Source organism: Leucoraja erinacea, chromosome 3 (genome assembly GCF_028641065.1).
Source record: "Leucoraja erinacea ecotype New England chromosome 3, Leri_hhj_1, whole genome shotgun sequence".
In the NCBI taxonomy this organism is placed as follows: Eukaryota; Metazoa; Chordata; class Chondrichthyes; order Rajiformes; family Rajidae; genus Leucoraja; species Leucoraja erinaceus.
The window spans coordinates 36,175,592-36,198,359 of NC_073379.1; the positions used below are offsets into that span (position 1 = coordinate 36,175,592).

General features: G+C 39.1%; 1 protein-coding gene across 1 annotated transcript in view; it reads left to right on the top strand.

The window, feature by feature from the left end:
• The window catches only part of grin3a (glutamate receptor, ionotropic, N-methyl-D-aspartate 3A), a 166,440-nt gene that overhangs the window by 132,704 nt on the left and 10,968 nt on the right, over positions 1–22,768 (top strand). Inside the window, exons 5-7 of the mRNA XM_055632410.1 lie at positions 3,925–4,040; positions 8,099–8,250; positions 22,493–22,657. Of these exons, the coding sequence (XP_055488385.1) occupies positions 3,925–4,040; positions 8,099–8,250; positions 22,493–22,657 (433 nt within the window). The remainder of the gene's footprint in view (positions 1–3,924; positions 4,041–8,098; positions 8,251–22,492; positions 22,658–22,768) is intronic.

A 22,768-nucleotide genomic window follows, 5' to 3' on the forward strand; every position in this document is an offset into this window, starting at 1 on the left:
AGTTTCAGGGTTGCTGGGGGATTTGATCAAATTGGAATTGCTCTCTGCAGAGCTGGGACAAGCTGTGGAGAGCTGCCAGAGTGTCTGGAGCTTAGATACAATTTGCAAGCAAAGAATGGGAAGATCTGCAAACCCTGTCAATTTGGTGCAAAATGCATAGAATGGATTGGATGGCTGCAAACCAGAAGAAAAAATGCTTCTATCGATGGAATTTAAATAATTTAATTGCTATTTGACTTCTCTGAAAATAAATATTAATTATGTTATCAATATATTTTTGATTATTAGTTTTGATGAACAAGATTTAAGGACACCAGATGTTGTGATTGGTTCCAGCCAGTATTTCATAGTGTTACAGTTTAATATAGATGGAACATGCTGTGCCTTTTCAACATTTTTCTGCGGCAGCAAACAGTTTTAAAATAAATGATAGGAAACCTTGACTCTTCATAAGTTATTGTTCAATTTAAGTAGATTATATATTGACTAAAAAGATGATAAATTCATTTTTGTGCAAGGAATGTCTTGAAAGAGGTGACTTTAAAAATAATGAATGCTTGTTCTATAGATTCTGGAATTGTCTCAGCAGACAAGGAATAGCAAACCTGGCCCCACTATTTAAGAAGAAGGAAAATAGCAGCTTACTGACCTGTTACTTATTGTTAGTAGAACAGTGAACACTACAGCACAGGAACAGGCCATTCAGCCGACCATGTCAAGTCAAGAGTGTTTTATTATTTAGTTTTGTTTAGAGCCTACAAATGGCAGATGTGAGGCGGTCCTTCAAATAGGTCAATGGCCGCAAAGCTCCAGGGCCAGATGGTATTCCAGGGCGGGCTCTCAGGGCATGCACTGATCAACTGGCAGAAGTGTTCACCACATCTTCAACCTCTTCCTGAGTTAGTCTGTGGTTCCCACCCCCTTCAAAGCTCCCATCATTGTTCCTGTTCCAAAGAAATCATGAATCTCCTGTTTAAATGACTACCGTCCTGTCGCACAGACATCAGTCACATTGAAGTGCTTTGAGCGGCTAGTCAAAACTCACATCTGCTCCTCTCTCCCTGACACTTTGGACCCTCTTCAGTTTGCGTCTAGACCAAACCGTCGCCATGCCAAGTCACACTATGCTCACCCACCTGGACAAAGGGAATACATATGTGAGAATGCTCTTCATTGACTACAGCTCGGCATTCAACACTATCATTCCCTCAAAACTCATCCCCAAGCTCTGTGATCTTGGACTGGAGACCTCCATCTGTGGCTGGATATTTGACTTCCTGACGGGCAGGCCCCAAGTGGTGAGAATTGGCAGCCACACCTCTTCCTCACTGATCCTCAACACAGGCGCACCACAGGGCTGCGTGCTCAGTCCTCTCCTGTACTCCCTGTTCACGCACGACTACTACTAAGCACAGCTCCAACATCATCTTAAAGTTTGCTGACAACACGACCATCCTGGGCCTCATCACAGACAATAATGAGATGTCCTATAGAGAGGAGGTAAATGCACTAAACAGCTGGTGCCAGGAAAATAACCTCTCTCTCAATGTCAGCAAAACTACAGAGATGATCGTGGACTACAGGAGACAGCAGGGGAGTGGACACCTCCCCAGTCACATCGATGATGCTGAGGTTGAAAGGGTCAGCAGCTTCAAGTTCCTCGGTGTGCACATCACTGAGGACCTCTCTTGGACACTGCACAGGGACACAATAACTAAGAAAGCCCGCCAGCTACTCTTTTTCCTGAGAAGACTGAGGAAGTATGGCATGAACGCTAGCATCCTCACAAACTTCTACAGTAACAGTTGCATTATCGAGAGTCTGCTGACGGCTGCATCACAGTCTGGTATGGGAACTGTTCTGCCCACAGCCGCAAATCACTACAGAGAGTGGTGAATGCAGCACAGCACATCACTGGCAACTGTATCAATGTCAGCAATATGATTTTATCATATTAAAAAGGAAGTGCAGCATAGATCCATGAGATTAGTCTGAAGAAGGGTCTCGACTCGGAACGTCGCTCATTCCTTCTCTCCAGAATTGCTGCCCCACCCGCTGAGTTACTCCAGCATTTTGTGTCTACATAAAATTAATCCTATGGATTATATGTTTGCCATATGAAGTGAGATTGAGTAGCCTGGGACTTCATTCTATAGAGCTCACAAGCCAGAGAAGAAATCTCATCAAAATGTATAACATTTTAAAAGAGCATGAAAAGGGGGGAAGGAGTTTGCCCTGGCTGAGGAGGAGACCATTTAGGAATGCATGACATAAGTTCTTCTCTCAGATGTTGGCACACCTTTGGTATTTAACATTGCGGGCCTGTGGACTTTAACATTGTGGAGCCCGTGGTCCCTGGATTGGGATCTCCAAGCCGTGGAGAGTTTCAACTGTCCCGACAACAAAGTTTTGATCACGCCGACGAGAAGGCTTCAGATCACCAGCTGCGGGAGCTTTGACGTCCCCGACTGCGGATGGTTCGACAGCCCCGACCGCGGGAGAATAAAGAGGGAGAAGATTGGACTTTATTACCTTCCATCACAGTGAAGAATGTGGAGAGCCGCTGTGGTGGATGTTTATGTTAAATTTTATTTTACGAGGCTGTGTGTCTTGTTGCTTTTCGCTTCGTATGGATGTATGGTAACTCAATTTTCACTGTACCTTAATTGGTACATGTGACAATAAATTAACCTTGTAACCTTGAATTCTCTACTGGGAGATCTGTGGGGGCTCAGTCATTGTGTTCATTCAACATGCACGTTGAATATTCAGGGAATTACGGGTTGTGGATAAAGTGCTGGAAGATGGAGCTGAGATAGATCAGCCATGATCTTAATGTATGGTGGACCAGGTGTGAAGGCCGAGAGGCCTACTTTATTTTTACTCTTGAGTTCTGATCTTTGTTAATCAGATAATTGATAGATCCGATGCTATACATGAAAGAAATCTAAAATTAATTGCCTCTCCCTGATACTCTGGCAAATTGGTCAAACGTTTATTCCTGTTAAGTAATTGCATTTTTCAAAGGCTTCAATTGTAATGTTCTGAAAAGTCTAACACAAATTATAGAAATGTAAGGCAGATAGTTTTCTATTTATATGACGGTTTGAAATTCTCAAGAGCACTCGGACCATAATGGTAAATTTACGGTGACACTGCAATTGGTGCTGCTGCCTCACAACTCCAGTAATGCAGGTTTCATCCTGACCTTGGGTAGCTGTCTGTGTGGAGTTTGCACATTGAATGATTGGGTTTCCCCCCAGACATTGTGATTTCCTCCTACATCCTGACAATGTGCTGGCAGGTTAATTGGTTGCTGTCAATTACTCTTTATATTGGCTAAGTGTTAAAATAATCCAAAGATTTAAAATGGGCATGAAAAGGAGAAATAAGACACAGTGGCTCAGCTGGTAGAGCTGCCGCCTCACAATGCCAGAGATCCAGGTTCGATTCTGACCTTGGATGCTGTCTGTGTGGAGTTTGCACACTCTCTCTGTGACCGCATAGGTTTCCTCCGGATGCTCCAGTTCCCTCCCATATCCCAAAGATGTGGGTTCATAGGTTAATTGGCCTCTGTAAAGTATCCCTCGTATGTCGGAAGTGGATGAGAAAGTGGGATAACATAGAACTAGTGTGAACAAGTCATCAATGGTCAGTGTGGACTTGGTGGGACGAAGGTTTTGTTTCCATGCTGTATCTTTTGATCAGTCATAAGACAGGGAAACAAAGAGAAAGAGAATGAGACAATAGGATTGCTTAGCTTGCAGCCAGGAATATCCTTCTTCTAAGATAGACACAAAAAGCTGAACAGGCAGCATTTCTGGAGAGAAGGAATGGGTGACGTTTCAGGTCGAGACCCTTCTTCTATGTTGGAATAAGAATGAGTTTTATGCTTCTAATCAACAATTTGACTTTTCAACCTAGGAATGATCCACAACAACTGGATGCCTTTATAATGGACAAAGCACTGTTGGATTATGAAGTCTCCATTGATGCAGACTGCAAGCTTCTAACTGTTGGGAAACCCTTTGCTATTGAAGGTATGCACTATCTTTTTAGATGAAATCCATGAATGAGTGTAACTTCCCCAATGTTGCTCAAGATGAATCGGAGGTAGAAAAAAGGCATCAATTTGAAAATAATTTTGAAGTCTCCCAAGAAATGATCAATTGAGTGTAATTTGTAATTGGTTTCCTGTAGAAACTAAAAGCAGGCATCTCGAATGTATTGAAAAATGGAGGCAGCCATGCATGCAATTTATTTACAAAATATTAGTTCCTGTCATTGTCATTTTGATAAATTCATGTGTCTGCTTTTAGTACCATGGAGTCATCAAGATAAGCCTTCAGCCCACCAAGTTTGCTCTGACCATCAAACATTTACAATATTTCTATCTTAACACATTTCTCCCCACATTTCTATTAACTCCCCCCTGACTAGATTCTACCATTCATCTAGACAGTGGGGGTAAGTTACAGTGGCAAATTAACCTACCATCCGCATGGGTTGGGTTGTGGGAAGAAACTGAGGCACTCGGAGGTCACAGGGAGGAGGTGCAAACCCCCACAGATGGCACCAGATGTCAGGATTGACCTTGGATCGCTAGACCTGTGAGACTGCAGCTCTACCAGCTGTGCCACTTAGTCACACATTATAAATACCTGTGCACATGTTTATAATGGAAGACCCATTCATGGGACAATGTCACATAATGGCATAATCATTAGCCTCAAGAAAGATAGAGAATCAGACCATTTCACCGTACTAAAACTATGTAGGAACAGAGGAACTGAGGAAATGTGCATAAATCTTTGCAGAGATCAAAAGAGGGTCCCATGCTTGATAAGTACAAAAGCATTTTATAAGCACTTTTAAAATACTTGTTAATCCACACCAAGCATCCAGTTAGGATACATGTAAAGGTTCCAGAAATTAGATTTACTGGAATGATTCTGGAGTGAGGGATTTCAGCTCCACATTTTGAATGGGAAAATGTGAGCTTATTCTTTGGAGCAAGGAAGGTTATATTGGAATTTGATAGAGGGATGCAGATCATGATGAATATGGATAGGTAAATCGAGAAAACATGATCATTAGCTGATCTTTGGAGGACCATGCAATAAAGTTTCAAAATGATGGGAAAATGGTATTGGGGAATCTGAATGAAAATGTTTTTAAAGAGAGTGGTGATTATCTGGAACTCATTCCCAGTAAGGGTAGTGAAACCAGAGTCAGCCTATGCTTTCAATTGGAAATTGAAGGAGCACAAGGAAAAATAACTTGCAGGGTAAGTGGAGAGAATTTGATGATGGGCATCACTGTGTTATTGCACAGGAAGCCAGCAGAGACTCGATGGACTGAATGCTCTCCTCTGTGCTGTAATAATGCTGCAATTTAGTCAAATCTAACCCTGCCTTTTTTTTGTTTATTTTTCCCTTTTTCTGTCCTGGCTTTTCCAATGGGTGATCGAGCTTAAGATATTGTTTCTCTGAGAACTGAATCTGTGTCCATAGGCCTCACCTTTGTTTATATATGTTATATTTCCTGAATGTAATAATCCTTTTACAGAAAATACATGAACGCTCCTTAATCTGAATAGAAATTATTTTCTCAGTCTACTTCGGACAGTTCTGGTTAATTGTAGCTGGAAAATTATTGCCTGAGACATTCATTATCATGAAGCTGACATGCATCCTTGTTTTTAATGGGTCATAGTTTAGAGTGCTTCACCATTATCGTGACATGTGTTTGATTAATTTCACATATTTTAAAAATTGAAGCTCCAAATGTTATGATTTAACTCTGGTAGACATGACTCAGCCAAGCATTGGAAGATATCAAATGAATTAATTGCTAACCCGAGTTTCTCTCAAGCAAATGATGTACAAAGCAAGGGAATCATGAAAAACATAACTGGGTCTTTATCCTTATTGAAGTTGTTTGCTTTCAAACAAACTTAATAAAAATAATATTGTTGTCTAAAATGTAAATAATCTGGAGGTTTAATTAAAAATGAAATGGAGGCATGCAGTTTTTGAGTTATTCGCTTCATTTAAAATTTGCCTGGTCCCAATTTTAATAATGTTCTAATAGTAAATGAGGAAATATTGCGCAGTCGACAAGTGTTCTTATCACGGTATAGGTGGCTTCTAAATTCCAGGCCATGACATTGATTTATCAAAACAATTTAATGTACAGGTAGATTAGTTGAAAATTCATAACTGGGCAGATGGAAGAAGAGGCATCACATGTCCACTCACGAGTGGTTTGAAAGCTGCGTGAATGTAAAGTAAGGCCTTCACTAGTGTACTACTTGTTGGATCTTTTCTCTTCCAAGGCACTGGCTTTGGTATGTGTACCATGGGGACTGGAAGCAGTACAATGCCACTCTTTGCAATTGTACCTGCAGTGTAACATTCAGCTGAGCCTGATCTTGGTCTCACCCACCGCCTAAGGCTATCACATCAGGGCAGGAGGAACCCGAGTTGGTTTCACCTCCCTTTCCCTGGATACATTTTTAGATAGCATGATGCAGTTGAAGGAATATGAGATGTGTCAAATAGGCAGTTGGCAGCAATTGAAGTCTTCAGAAGCTTATGTATTTGAAAAGGGACTTCCAAAATCACTGCACCATGCCAGATAGTGCCAAATAATTCCCCTTACTCCCTTAACATGGGAAAAGGGTTACACAGAAGCAATCTAGTTTATGATTGTTTCCAGGATCAATCTGAATTACAGCCACTGTTCCTCATTGCTGCTCTATTAATGTCAACAGATTGCACCGTTTAGTGATAATATTTACTGACTACTTTATTAACACATTCTCCAAAGCCAAAAGCTCCATAGCCTTGTATTAATATATTTTACATGGATCATTGGTCACAAGGGTCAATTATGCCAGCTTCTGTTCAATTCAGATAGATGAAAGCAAGAGCCCTAAATGGATTAAAACTGCCATGTGTATTTCACAGCCTTAATATAAAAGAAGGCTCCCTGATGTGACTTCAATTTTTTATAGATTGTTGTAATGCACATTATTGAAGGCGGCTGTTTAGCCTATTGCCTGCACGTCATGCAAAAAAGGAATAATCCCACTCTGTAGATTACAGCACGTCAGATACATTCATAAATCACAGTTCTGTTTTCACCATCATTTCAGGCATAACCACCACAGTGAAAAGAAATGACTAAAACTCCCCTCTAATCCTGTTAATTTAAATCTATATCTACCAGTTTATTGACTTTTATATTAGCAGATGTAAGCTCTTCCTGCTCACTTTCATCTCTTCTCTTCTGTAACTGAGAAAACAATCACAACCTTGTCAATGCTTTCTCATAAACTAAACCTTGAAATAACATCCTTTTAAACCTCTTCTGAACCTTTAATCATGTCCTTTTTATAGAATGTGCACTGCATTGCAATTAGGGACCAAATGCAGGTATTTATTTTAATTTATTTATTCATTAGTTGGGACCTGAGCTAAACCGACAATTGATTGATTGAAAGGTACAACATGGAAACAGGCCCTTCATCCCACTAAGCACATTCTGACTATCAATCACCCATTGACATAAGATTCATGTTATCCCACTTTTGCATCCATCCTCTTGACACACTAGGAGCAATCTTACAGATCTTTGGATTTGGGAGCAAACCGGGCACCCAGAAGAAACCCACACAGACACAAGGAGAACGTGCAAATTCCACACAGATAGCATCTGTGATCAGGATCAAACCCTGGTCTCTGGGGCTGAGGCCATGGCAGCATTCTGGACTTCAGCCAAATAGTAGGCATCCCTTGTGTCTTCTTAATCATCTCTTCCACCTACATTTTATCTTCAGGAATATCTCATCTCAGTATGATAATAATTGGAAATTGTGATAGCCTCACTCCCATGGTTAAGTGAACCATTTGGATTGCCTGTGTAATTGTAATTACTCAGAGTTATCACAAATTCTCAGATCTATTGAAATAACAATTCTCTTAAGCATCATTACAGATTTATTTTAGTAATATCTTTTAGAAATTCACCTGCAGCACCAGAAATCAGATAGCAAACTAATTTTCCTGCTTTCCTTCGTGATTCTTATTTCTAGGCTATGGAATTGGCCTTTTGCAGAATTCCCCATTGACACCAAACATTTCGGAATTAATTAGCCAATACAAGTCTGATGGGTTTATGGACGTATTGCATGACAAATGGTATAAAGTGGTACCATGTGGCAAAAGAAGCTTCACAGTGACTGAGGTAAGTAGTATTTTCAAGATTAAAAGCTGCATTTGTATTCAAGAAGCATTATTAATGAATGGGTTGTTCTAATCAGAATACCTGTGGCAGTCACTATATTTCGTTTTACATCTATTTTGAACCTCTATTTTGAACTTCTTTGATTTGATCGGAAATGGCTGGAGTTCCCTTTCCATTGTTCATCCAAGAGTTATAGATCTTGCATGCCAGGTCAAGCGTTATTGCCCATCCATAATTTCCTTTGAGCCCTGGTGATTAGTTCTTTCAGAGGATGGTTAAGAGTTGATCATTAAGCTGTTGCTATGGAGTTAGTTCGGGGTCAGACTGGCCGAGGATAAAACTTGGTGATAATAGAGACCATGAAGAGAATGGAGAGAGACCTCAGGGGCATAGAAAGACCAAGTGAGTGGGTCATAGCGGATTTTATATCATTTGGAAAAATGTGATCATCCAATTTGAGAGAAAAAACTGAAAAATAGCTATTTCTTAAAGGGAGAGATATTGTAAGTCTTCTATTAGTGTTCTGAAAGAAATGTGTATCCTTGTATATTAAGTTGATATGTTAATTTGTTGACCTATTATGAAGGCATATGGTATGCTGATCGTTATTGCAAGTGGGCAAATGTATAAGTTCATAAATTAATGTTCCTACGTGATAGTAGATCTAAGCCATTCGGCCCATCAAGTCTTCTCTGCCATTCAATCATAGCTGATTTATCTTTCCCTCTCAACCCCATGCTCCTGCCTTTTCCTCATAACCTCGGATACACGTAGTAATCAAGAATCAATCAATCTCTGCCTTAAAAATATCCATTGACTTGGCCTCCACAGCCTGAGAAGAGACATAACTTCGTCAATGCAATAAAAATACACTGTGGCTGCTGGTTTATACCAAAGATAGACTCAAAGTGCTGGGGTAACTCAGCAGGTCAGGCAGCATTTCTGGAGAAAATGGATAGGTGATGATTTGTTTGGACCGTTCTTCAGACTGATTAAAAGGGGAGAGGAACTGGAAGCAAGAAAAGATCAGGACAGATCAGATTTCATCACCCAGGAATAGTGACTATTTGGAATTATTTACCCAACAGGGTGTGAAGGCTCAGTCACTGATTAAAAATAGACAATAGGTGCAGGAGTAGGCCATTCAACCCTTCGAGTCAGCACTGCCATTCAATGTGATCATGGTTGATCATCCACAATCACTACCCCATTCCTGCCTTCTCCCCATATCCCCTGACTGCTATCTTTAAGAGCCCTATCTAGCTCTCTATTGAAAGTATCCAGAGAACCGGCCTCCACCGCACACAGACTCACAACTCTCTGTGTGAAGGCAGAGATCAGTAGATTTTTAGATATTGAGGGAATCAAGGCTAAAGGTGCTGAGGTAAAATATCAACCAAGGTCTCTGTGAATGGTGATGCAGATACGAGGGGTGGCATTGCCTCCTCCTGCTTCAATCTCCTGCATTCTTATGACATTAATTTCCTTCTCTAAAGTGTGTTTTCTAAAGCAGAATCAACCTTCAATGATAAATCCTCCTGACCAGGGTGCGCTGTTGCATCCTATCTGACAGACTTGATCACTTATCCACAACAGTTTGAAATAATGTTACTACCTATTAATTTATTGCTTATATCTGCTAAAGGTAACTTGTTGATGCTATAAATGTGACTATCACTGCTAAACAAGCTGAAAATACCAATCTCACAAGTGTAGAGTCTCGTTGTCTCAGAAGAGATTTTAAAATATTTGTTCATTTAATTTTTTGCTTATTTTCATTACCTCGGTTCTTTAATCTCAGTTGTTTTTCCTTCCTGTATATGATCCAAATATAATTTAGATTTGATGGTGGTACTTTTTCTCTGGATTGAGAAGAGAGTCCTTGTGTTAGCTTGGATTCCTCTACATTGCTCCAGCCATTTTCATTTCCTAAAAAGTACAGTGGAATTTCAAAATCCCCATATTTACTTAGGGCTAAAAACAGCTACATACCAGGAATGCATTGATCCTCAATATTTCTCACCATGTGGACACTTCAGCAACTCTCAAATTGACTAAGTTGTGCATAAAGAATGAAGGAGCGTTGAACCAGCCACCGCAACATCTCATCCACTTAGAACTTTGATCACCACCCTTAACCTTTTAGAGATACAGCGCTGAAGCAGGCCCTTTGGCTCACCGAGCCCACACTGCCCATTGATCATTCATAAACTAACTCTATCCTGCAAGCTGTGGCCAATTTGTATTACAGAAGCCAACCTACTAACCTGCATACCTTTGGGATGTGGGAGGAAACCAGAGCACCTCAAGAAAACCCATGAGGTCACAGGAAGAACGTGCAAACTCCGCACAGATATCATCTGATGTTAAGATCAAGCCCAAGTCTCTGGTGCTGTGAGGCTGCAGCACTACCACTGTGCCATTGTGCCACCCCACTGTGTTGCAGTTAGTCAATTTTCTGAATTGGGACAATTGTGGAGACTTGGAACATTTGTCTATTTCTCTTGTTTGTGACCCCACGTTTTGTTACCTCTTGTCTATTATATCAGAGAGATGTTTCAATACAAGTATTCAAGGTGTTGACAAAATTAATAAAGATAAGCTGTTGTATTTCTGGAGAGGGCAGGAATCAAAGGATTTAAATTTAAGGAGCTATAATAAAGAACCACAGGAGACGTGAGGAAAAGATTTTTCATATAGCCAACGGTTGTGCTCTGCATTTCACTGCATGAATGGGAGTGGAAAAAACTTGATTCTGGCTTTCAAAACATAATTGGACACATGTTTGAAGACAAAAGTTTGCAGGGTTGTGGGGAAAAGAGCAGGGGAATAAAGGCAAATCATTTTAACTTTGCAAAAAGGTAACACAGCTTTGATGTATTGAATGGTCTCCAGGTTCACAACATTGATTTTGTATTTCTATAATTAATGTAATCAATTCTATTATACATTACTTTTCAGCCCAGTAGTGTTTGACACCACTATCCTGTAAGTTAGAAGTTTTCATACAATCAAACTGGAAGCTGCCAATTCTCATTCAATATATATCTGATGAATTATTTGCTGAACACAATAGTGATATCTCTAAGTTGGCAGTCATCTCTGTTGGATCAAACTAATGCATTAAATATGAATTACAGTACAGGATTGTCACTGCAATTTATTGAGATTGATCATTTGTTGGTAACTATGATCAATTGAGTTATTTACTGTAGAAGAATCAGGCAGTTAAAGTAATCCCCATCTAAATCTGAAGCTACTAGTATTAGCCCTCAATATTTATTTTGTTGTTGTTAATTGTACTGGATTAATTAGAAAATTAGTTGCAAATTGGTTACAGATTGCCAGTCTGTGAAAATAGCCCCTTTATTCCTACTCGTTGTCTCCTGTTTGTTAGTCAGTCCTCTCACCTTGCCAATATATTACCTCCAACATCATTGTCTCTTATCTTGCGGCATAACCTTTTATAAGACATGTTGTTGAAGGCCTTCTAAAAGTCTAATACAGATCATGTGCTGGTTCCCACTCTGGTTGAGACTAGTTCAAAAAACTTGAATCAATTTACTCTTCACAATTTCTCTCTAATGAAGTCTTGTCAACTCTGCTTAATTAGATTATAATTTTCCAAATGTGCTGCTATTACTTCCTTAATAATTAATTCAAACAACACATTTTAAGGTAATCAGCCCATAGATACACACTTATTAATTCCATCCATTTTTAAAATAGGAATATCACTGGCAGTTTCTCAATGAGTCTGTTACATTTCCAAAATTTCTAACCAAATCATCCACTATCTAGACTGTCCACTATGTGCAAGTCATCTGGAGCAGGGGACTTACCCCTGTTAATTTAGCCCTTTGAGCCCTGGTAATTTGCCTTAATATCAACCTTCTTGTGATGATGGTATTTAATTCCTCACTAGCATTATTCAGTACCAACGGTTGTAGCATCTTCTATCATAATGACTGATGCAAAATATCTGTTTAATTCCTCTGCTGTTTCTTTGTCTTCAACTAATTCCCAGCTTCGTTGTCTATCACCAATGAGCCTTGCTCTCTCGTCTTTGTTAGAGCCTTAAAGAACTCTTGTTTTCCATCTTTTATATTCCTCTTTGGTTTGCCTTGGCAGTTTATTTTCTCAATATCATCTTTTATGTCCTTTCCTGGATTCTGAATCTATCCAAGTATTTGGATCCACCACTAACTTTCGCCTTCTTAAATTATTTATCTTTCAACTCCCTTTAACTTCCTTGTTTAGCCATGGAAGTTTTATCACACACTCATGATCTTTCCACATTGCTGGGAAATATATTTTACGAAGAGCTGTGAATAACCCACTTAAATTAATGCTGCAACTTGTTCACTGTCTTTCCTGCTAACCGTTCTGCCCTGTCTATTTTAGCAGGCTTTATATTCATTTCATCGCAATTCCCTTTATTTAAGTTAAAGGGTGTTTTTTCTGACCCAAATTTCTCACTCTCAAACAGTGTTTACGTTTCTATCATGCCATGATCATTACTTCCTAGAACGTTTTGAACTTCAAGGTAATTTATTCAACTTGCCTCATGACATTACCAGATCCAAGATAACCTGCTCCTAATTTGGCTCTCCTATGTTTTGCTCTGGGAAACAATCCCGTCCACTCTATGAATTTGTTCCCAAAGCTACCCTTCCCAACTTGATTATCCCATGAAGATTAATATCTTCTATTACCCTTTCTATGTGCCTTCTTTCCCTCAGTATGACTACTGCTTGAGGGTCCACATACAACTCCGGCAGGTCTGTCTTGCTGTTTTTACCAGTTCATCAAAATGAACTGAATCTTCTGAGCCTCACAACTGTAGTTAATCTATCTCTTATTAAGATGGTGTTACACCACCATCTTTTCCTTCCTGCCTCTCTTTACTAAAAGTCAAACATCACTGTATATTACAAACATGGTTTTGATCTTTTGTGTTTATGGCTATCAGATCATACTCGTTTTTTTCTATTTATGCCTTTTTGGTTCAAATACCTTATTAATAATGCTAACAGCAAACTTCCTTTGCATCACATATCCCAGTGCAAAACAGATGCAAAGGGTGTGTACTTGCAAAATAAAAGATGCTCTTGGCATTCTGAGTTCATTTTTAATTTATTGTGGAATAAGCAAATCAGTTTAATTGTATTCAATCACAGATTACTTGTTAATGTGAGGCTATGGGGTCACTGTGCATAAACAGTGTTATCGCAAACAGGAACAGTTAGGAAAGTACTTTAACTGATTTTGATAAAGGGGAGTAGCAATATTTTGAAGGAATAAAAGAGAAAGGATTGGTTGATATTTTGGGAGAGCTCAGGTTATCCCATTGTTTTATCGACAGCTTCAAAGTGCTCATTCCCAATTACTTTGGCATTTGAAAGCCTATCAAACACTCGTGAGGCACAGTCACCATTGCAATATAGGAGAGGCAGCAGCCAGCTTACACACACTTGTATGATAAGAACTATACCATCTGTTTCAGAGATGTTGCTTGAGGGATTAATATGTCTCTGGATACCGGCAAAATCTCACCTGTACTTCTTTGAGATGGTCCCATAAGATTTTGTGCATTCACCTAAGAGAGCAGTTTAAAACCTTATTTGAAAGACAGCTCCTCTAACCGAGACAGTACTCTTCCTATACAGCGCTGAAGTCCTAGATAACCTAGATTTTGTTCTCCAGTCCTTGAATTGTGTATTGAAACCATGACCTTCTGTCAGAGGAGAATTGCTTTTCTCTGTAGACAGCATGTTTCCAATTCCCAATTCGAGCAAACTGCTGAGCAACAGTTTCGTATTATGGGATTAATTAAACATTCTCTGCACATTCTGCTCCACTGAAAGAAGCCCAAACTAGTGGCAAAGTTTACTGCCATGAAGCACCATTTGGTATTGTGTGTACATATTCTATTGTGCTGCTGCGTGAGAATTTCATTGTTCTGTCTGGGATATATGACAATAAAACATTCGTAACTTGACTCTTGATTAAAGGGAAACTTTGGTTGAACTGGGTCCAAATGTATTAGTCTATGATTAAGTGGGAGAACAGGAGTAATAGAGGCTGGAATAGGCCATTCACTTCCCATTCAATAATCCCTTACTCACAGCCACTTTCATGTCCTATCGCCAAATCCCATGAGATGTTCAATATTCAAATTGGAGTTACTCCAGCATTTTGTGTGTGTCTTTGGGGAGAAGGACAAGATAAGACTCATACTTGCACTGGTAAATCTCCCAGTATAAACCCACCAGGACTTCAGTAAGATCACCGTTCTTATTCAAATCCTCTTGCTTTAATGTCCAACAGAATCATTCCCTTTTCTAATTGCTTGTTATTCCTGCATGTTAACTTTGATATGATTTGTGAACAAGGACATCTAGGTTCCACGGATTGCCACTATCTTTCAGTCTTTCACTGAAAAAAACACTTTACTATTTTTCTACTAAAGGTGATGACCATATTTTGTTAAACAAATTGTATTCCTTCTGCCATGACATCTCTCATTTTCTTAACCTCCCCATATAACTCTGTCTCTGTTCTTTTCACAGCCCATTACTGTCACTCAACTTTATACCAGCAGCAAACTTGGATATATTACACTTTCATGTCCTATTTTCAAATCCCATGAGATGCTCAAACAGCACCAACCCCTGTTACATGCCATAAGTCACAGCTTCTCAAACTGAAGATGATCTATTTGTTAAATCATTCCCAGTCCACATCAGTATATTACCCCCAATGTCATTTTGTTCAATAACCTCTGCAGTCGCACTTTATTGAAACCCTTCTGAAAATCCAAATATATTAAATACATTTGTTCCCTGGTTATAGCTGAACAAAACTTTAATGGAGACACAAGGAACTGCAGACGCTTGTTTACCAAAAATTGCACAAAGTGCAGGGGTAACTCAGTGAGGTTCCAGGTTGGGTCCCTTAATCAGACTAAAGAATGGTCCTGACCCGAAACATCACCTATCCATCTTCTTCAAAGATGCTGCCAAGTCTTCAAGTTTTGGAGTAACTGTTGAGTTACTCCAAAACTTTAATGAATTTGTCAAACATGATTTCCTTTCCATAAATCATGTTGACTTTCACCAAATTATGAAGTATAAAGGTGCTTAAAACCTTAACATGTTACTTAGAAACTTTATCATGTTAATGTATCTATTTGTAATTTTAATTGTGGGGTACAAAATAATTAGAGTAAGAATTAAATAAATGTGCCAATTTTCCCCAAAATATTCATTAGTGCAGTGAATGTTAAAAAAAATTGTTGAAAGAGAAAAAGAAGTTCTTATGCTGTCAATGTTATCTCCAGGGGGTAGCTGGCTCCAAAAATGTTGACTTTGATGCTTTGGTTCAATTAATTTTAACATTTCTGAAAGATTCAGCATTAAAAGGCGAGGTTCTTATGGCAGCTTAGAAAGGAAGGAGAAGCCAAGAGAGCCCATTGAGACAGACAGGGAAAATGGCTGGATACTGTTTTCTGAAGCTGAACACCTACAGTTTCAGGTTGAGATGTCGAACATTTTCACAGACGACTGTAAGTATGTGGAATTTACCATCACAGAGGACTGGGGCAGTGCGGCTGGTAAATATATTGAGTGCTGACATTTTCTCTGAACATGCAGTGTGGCATTGAAAAGCTCCATAGAACTTGAAGTCATTGGGTACCAAATTGAAAACTCTCTATGCTTCGACTCACAGAAAAAGATGAATGTGGTTATTAAAAGTCGGTATCTTTGCCCCAGGCCTTCTATGCATGACCTCCCTATTCTTGGCTCAACCATCTTCAACTGCTTTGCCAATGGTCTCTTTCCACCATAAGGTCAGAAGTGGAAATAATTGCACAATATTAAATTCTATTCACAACTTCTCAGCAAATTAGCAACCATGTCTATATGCAGCAAGTAACATTCATGTCTCAAAAGTGCCTGGAAATGGCCATCTCCAACAAGAGATAGTCCAAGCACCTACCCTGAACTTTCAGTAACACTATAGTAAATCCCTCCACTGTCAACATCCTAGAAGATCACCAGTGGCTTAAATGGACCAAATACATAGCTAGTGTGGCTACAAGACTAGGTCAGAGGCAGCGTATACTGTGTAGGAAAGATGTTGGTTTAAACTGAAGATAGACACAAAAAGCTGGAGTAACTCAGCAGGTTATACAGCATGTGTCGAAAGGAACTGCAGATGCTGGTTTACACCAAAGATAGACACAAATGCTGGAGTAACTCAGCGGGACAGGCAGCATCTCAGGTTAGAAGGAATGGGTGACGTTTCGACTTCAGATAGCATCTCTGGAGAAAAGGAATAGATGTTTTTTCGGGTCGAGACCCTTTTTCAGACCTTCTTCAGTATACAGGGTATACTGTGACGAGTGAGTCATCTTCCAACCATCATGTCTTTCCCACCATGTACAATCATAGGAATTGTCTCCACTTGTCTGGATGAGTGCAGCTCCATTAATACCCATGGTGTCTGACTGGAAGCAGTCCACTTGGTTGGTAACACAATAGAAGACAGATATTGGATTCAGGAACAAAACAAAACAAGCTGAAGGAACTCGGTGTCAAACAGCATCTGTGAGGGAAACACAAACTGCACAATCTATGAAGCGCACGACAGTTACTCACTTCACCTATTCTAATGGCACTTCCAAATGATGCCCTCCATCACTAAGAAGGATAAGGGTAGCAAACAACGCTACCATATTTTATGTAGATAAAGAAAGGTAACATTATGAGCTATGATCTGCAAGTTTGTAGATGCACACCATCTGCACGTTCTTCCCCCAAGTCAGGCACTGTTCTAACTTGGAAATATATGGCTATTTCTTTATTATAATTGGGTTTAAACCACACAAATGTTTTCCAACAGCACTGCAAGAGTACCTTCACAGACGGACTGTATTGGTTCATGAAGGCAGCTTGCCACCAGCTTCTCCAGGGCTATTAGGGATGTACCATAAATGCTCACGCTGGAAAGCAATTGTAACTTCCCAAAAATGAGTGAAGAATAAAGCAACCATGAACTGCCTCAGTTAGTGTTGTCGACCCCACCGTCAATTGCTTATGTTCTTAACAAACCAAAAGGGTTTGGAGTGCCTTCCAAGTATCCGAACACAGTGTCTGATATTTCTGATGCCCGTAAAGTGTACTGCAGATTTAGACATAGAATAAAGTGAGGTCTGATCCATCACAGCCCATTAAATGGTACTCAGCCAACCCAAATTAAACCTAAAGAGCTGCAAAATATTTATGAACTGTTGGCATTACTGACAGACACAGGCTGAACTTCATGCCAGCACAGACATTTTGTGGTGAAACAGGCATGTTTCAAAGTTAATTACACAGCACTCATTACCAATGTACGGCAGGTGACTACAGAAACAGTTTTACTAAGCTTAATCAGGCTGCAATTGGAAATCAATTTAGATTGCTCACATTTAAAAAATGTGGCTACCACACCCTCACCGCAGAGACGAGAACATACAACTTGGACTCACAATTCAGTGGAGAGTCCCTGTATTACTGGATGTAGCACTTTTCAGTTGAGATATTAATCTCCCCCCTCTACTTGTCCTAGTGAATGGAAGTTGTCCCATGACACTCTGTAAGGAAGTCGATTCCTCCAGATTTGCCAGCCCACATCCATCACTTTCTGATTCCAAAAGTACAAATTATCTCATATACTTATGGGGGCTTGCCATGCACAAGTTGTTTGCGTTATTCATTTCATCTTACAACATTAGTTATAAATCAAAAACAAGTACCTGGCTGCAAAGCACTTGAAGATATAGTGCATCTCTATATAGTGAAGGTTTGTCAGTAATATAGGTTCAGGATCATTTAGTAATAGAGTAAAATAATCAAACAGTCCAGTGGCTACACTTTCCCATTAATAATGGCTCTATAAGAGTGTTTCATTATTAAAATACATAGTATTACAATCCTGGAAGATTGTAAAATTTGATCTCACTGACTACTAGTTATTATACACTCTTCCATAAAGTTAAGACATTGTTAACTTTCACGAAATATAGACTTCACTGGCAGAACAACATTTAATGCCCATCCCTGAATTTCCCATAAGAAGGTGCTGGGGAACTACTATCTTGTACCCTTGAAGTTTTGGAGTGAAGGTTCTGCCACAGCAGTGTTGGGTAGGGAATTTGGAGGTATGATGCTGTATGATTTTGAAAATTGCAGGTGATCATGATAGGTGGTTTGAAAGATGACGCTAGAGAAACTTTGATGAGTCTATGATTGAAATACAGTAGGTGGTGCATAATGAAGCCACAAAGCATGAACAGTGGAATACAAATTTAAGGTGGAGTACTTCAACGAAATGAAGTGATTATGAGGTTTGGACTGAATTAAGGATTTTGTGGATCACATGCAGGCAAAAGAGATTATAATAACCTGGCATCATCTTTGGCACAAACATTGTGGGCCGAAGGGCCTGATCCTTTGCTGTAATTTTGTTCTATGCTCTATATACAGGGTTAGTGCAAAATGGTGCTGAGGTAAAGGATCAGTCGACATCTTATTAAATGGTGGAGGAGGTGTGAGGGAACAGATGGCCACTCCTTCTTCTATTTTTTTTTTAACATTTTTTTTTTTAATTTAAGAGGGTGCATTACTCTCTCTTTTTTTTTTAAATTTATTTTATTAGAAGTTAATACAATACAAAACAATACAGTGGTACCTAATTTTAGGTGTCAACTATGTCATAACGTAATACATTCTATGTACAACCTCTAGTTTTATGTTTTTGAAAAGAAAATAAGAAAGACAAGAAAAAAAACAGAGAGAAGAAAAAGAGGAAATATAGATAGTAGAAAATAGAAAAACGTGAAGTATGTATATAAGAAAAGAAAATGTAGAAATAGGAGAGAAAGACCCTTAAAAAAGAAATTTTCAAATCTTTATTCGGAGATGTAAATCTATCCACCACCTGACCTGAAATCAGCAATCTTTACGGTACCGCTGCATCACATGATTCCAAAAAGTCGATGAAAGGGGACCAACTCCTTAAGAATTGGTCATATTTATCAATTAGTCGGAGTCTCATTTCTTCAAGGTGTGCTATGTCCATCATATTCCTAATCCACATTTTAATAGTTGGTATAGCTGTATTTTTCCAAAATTTAAGTATCAATTTCTTTCCAATTATTAACCCATAATTTAAAAAAACTTTTTGGTCTTTATTTAAATTGATATCTTCTGCTATTATTCCAAATATAATCCATTCCGTATTAGGTTCTATTATTAACTTGAAAAGCTTTGTAAATATATCAAATATATCGCTCCAAAATTTATTCAACTTTGTACATCCTACAAATGAATGTGTTATATTAACATTTTGAACTAAACATTTATCGCATCTGGGAGAGACGTTTGGGTAGAATTTATTCAACCTCGTTTTTGAATACTATAGTCTGTGTAATAGTTTAAATTGATTTAAATTATGTCTTGCATTAATGGAACAATTATGTGTGTTCATCAGATACTTTTCCCATCTATCTTTTGGGATCTTTATCATTAGTTCATGTTCCCAATCTACTTCTATTTCTTATGCTGCTATGTTTATGCACATCAGGCATGACATATTTAAAAACAATTTGTCAGGCAAGCCTAATGGTTTTTCAAAAGTATGGTTGTTGGAACATTTAAATAGAAAATGTTAGAAATACTCAGTAGATCAGACAGAATTATCTTCATTTAAGGTCATTGATCTGCAAAGCTAACTTTTTTTCAGTATTTTGATGACGCTCATAATGATGCCTTAAAATTACATTTTGAATAACAGCAAATTCAAACTAGGTCTCACTTAAATTGTTTAAAATGACAACCTCTCCCTGCTCCTCCATCAATCTCCTGCACCTCCAGAAAAAAAATATCTTATTTTATTTTGCATGAAAAACATACCTGGGCCTATTTTCACACTATTTTGAACAAAGGTTTTGCGGGATGGTTTTGGATGTGGATCCTGATCCTAGGAGCAGGAGCTATGATGTACTTATGTGTCAAATATTGTGAGAGTAATTTTATTGCCCACTACATGTGCAGCCAAACATTCCCCATGTTTTATGCCATGCATTTACTTTCATCAATGGCAGGTGACATTGCAGACGTACTTAAAACTCGATCCATTATCAATGTAAAATACAACATTAAAATCTATTGCACCACTGACTTGAGCTAACTGTCTATTTCTTTCCATTCTTTGATTTTATCGCATCTCCGTATCAATTAATAGCGGTCATGAAAAATACTGTGCAGATGGGGCCAATAAAGAGAGCCTTTGCTGCCACCTTTGGTATCGAGGGAAAAATGCAACCAAGAAACCCACAAGAACAGCAAGACATTTAGAGTTTACATTGACTAAAAGAATCCAAGATATTGGTTCAAAATGGATTTTTCACAAAGTACTTTTGTGCCCATTTTGATCCCTTTATAGGCAATTCATGCATTTTCTTATGTTTTGATGATTCACATTTATTCCCCGGATATAACTGCATCTTACCCCTACCAATGTAAACCCGATCTCTCAAAAGTAGAATAAAAAAATTCAGAATCAAATGGACTCCTGAAAACAGGGCAGAGTGACAGATAGAGGCTATTTAGTTTCTTGAGTCTGTCTGTTGTTAATATAGATGACATTGATGAGTTTGGGCTGCTCGCATCTAGCTCACATGTTCTAGCACGTTGTGGTCCCAGCAACCACATATTAGAGATGTATCAAAATGTGGTGAACTTGCCTTGACACTGAGTAGCAAAATACTTGCAATCAAAGTGAAAAGCAATTCACCAAGAGCCAAGTCCTTTGAATGAGACTTAAAACAGATCTGACTTTAGTGGACTTGCAAGATCCAGGGTGCGATTTCACAGAATAGAGGAGGTATCTTCAGCATACTTACCAATATTAATCCCTCAAGTAAACGTCACCAAAACAGATGATAACATCATCAGTGTTTCCTGAAACTTCTGTCACGAATTGAAGTATTTCCTGCGTTGCAACAGTGTTTGTGTTTCCACCTAAGTCATTGGCTGTGTTCAGGAATGTATGGGTGACCTGAAAAGATCTCTCTTTGCCAACCATTTTCGTTTAACAAGGCCATATTTTACACAAAATGCTGGAGTAACTCAGTGGGTCGGGCAGCTTCTCTGGAGAAAAGTAATAGGCGATGTTTCGGGTCGATTCCCTTCACATCCCGTCTTTCTCCATATTGTATCTTTTGTTCAACTTGTCTGACTAAATCTGTATTGTGTTTAGTTCTGATTCTATTCTTTCCATCTCTGTTTTCCTCTTACTGCATTCCATTATGGTTGTGCAGACTCTGCTGCCTGACTAACTGGGGAAACACTTCATGGAATCATAGAGTCCAACAGTACAGAAATAGGCCCTGCAGCTCACCACATTAATCCCGACCATCAGGACCCCATTTACACAGTTCACATTTTACTTCCCGATTTAGCAGCCCCATATTCAACCACTCACCTACACAATTAACTTCCCACCTTGTATGTATTTGGGACATGGGAGGAAACTGAAGCATTCAGAGAAAACCCACTGTGTCATAGGAGAACATGCAAACTCCACACAGACAGAACTGGAGAACAGGTCCTTAGGGTCCAGTGAACCAGGGCCACTGAAGCTCCGAGGCAACAGGAACAACCAGATAACTATAGGGATGGGACCAATCACATGTTATTATCACATATGATCACATTCTACACAATCCTCTGAAATTAAATTTAGCCCACTACTATTTCAGTCACACATTGTTAAGCAGCTACCTCTATATTCACAGCTTAAGGATAAAGGGGAAATCCTTTAAAACCGAGATGATCTTTTTTCACACAGAGAGTGGTGAATCTCTGGAACTCTCTACACAGGGTAGTTGAGGCCAGTTCATTGCTAATTTAAGAGGGATTTAGCCCTTGTGGCTAAGGGGATCAGGGGGTATGGAGAGAAGGCAGGTACGGGATACTGGATTTCAGCCACGACATATTGAATTCGAAGGGCATGGCCTACTCCTGCACCTAATTTCTATGTTTCTATGTTGCTATATCTAAAGCTTTGTACAAAAGAGATACTTGTGTTGGTGTATTTCAAGGGCAGAAAATTAGCACCCAATGGCAAATCTCTTATATATAACTAAGCTGTGGTTGGGCATATAATGGTGCTATATTCTCTCTATCCGCAGACTTTACAAATGGGTATCAAGCATTTCTCGGGGCTCTTTGTGATGCTCTGCATTGGTGTTGCTGGTTCCCTTTTTGCAACAGTTGGCGAGCACATCATCTTTCGACTGGTACTTCCACGGATCAAGAAAAAGCCAAGATTGAAGTACTGGCTCCACACAAGCCAGGTATGTTCCGATGTAAATACAACTGGCCAGAAATTGGTTCATGGCCAATAGCACTGTGTGCCAAATATTGGCTTCTGCATGTGGTATTCTGCCCTTAACTTTGAAGGAACA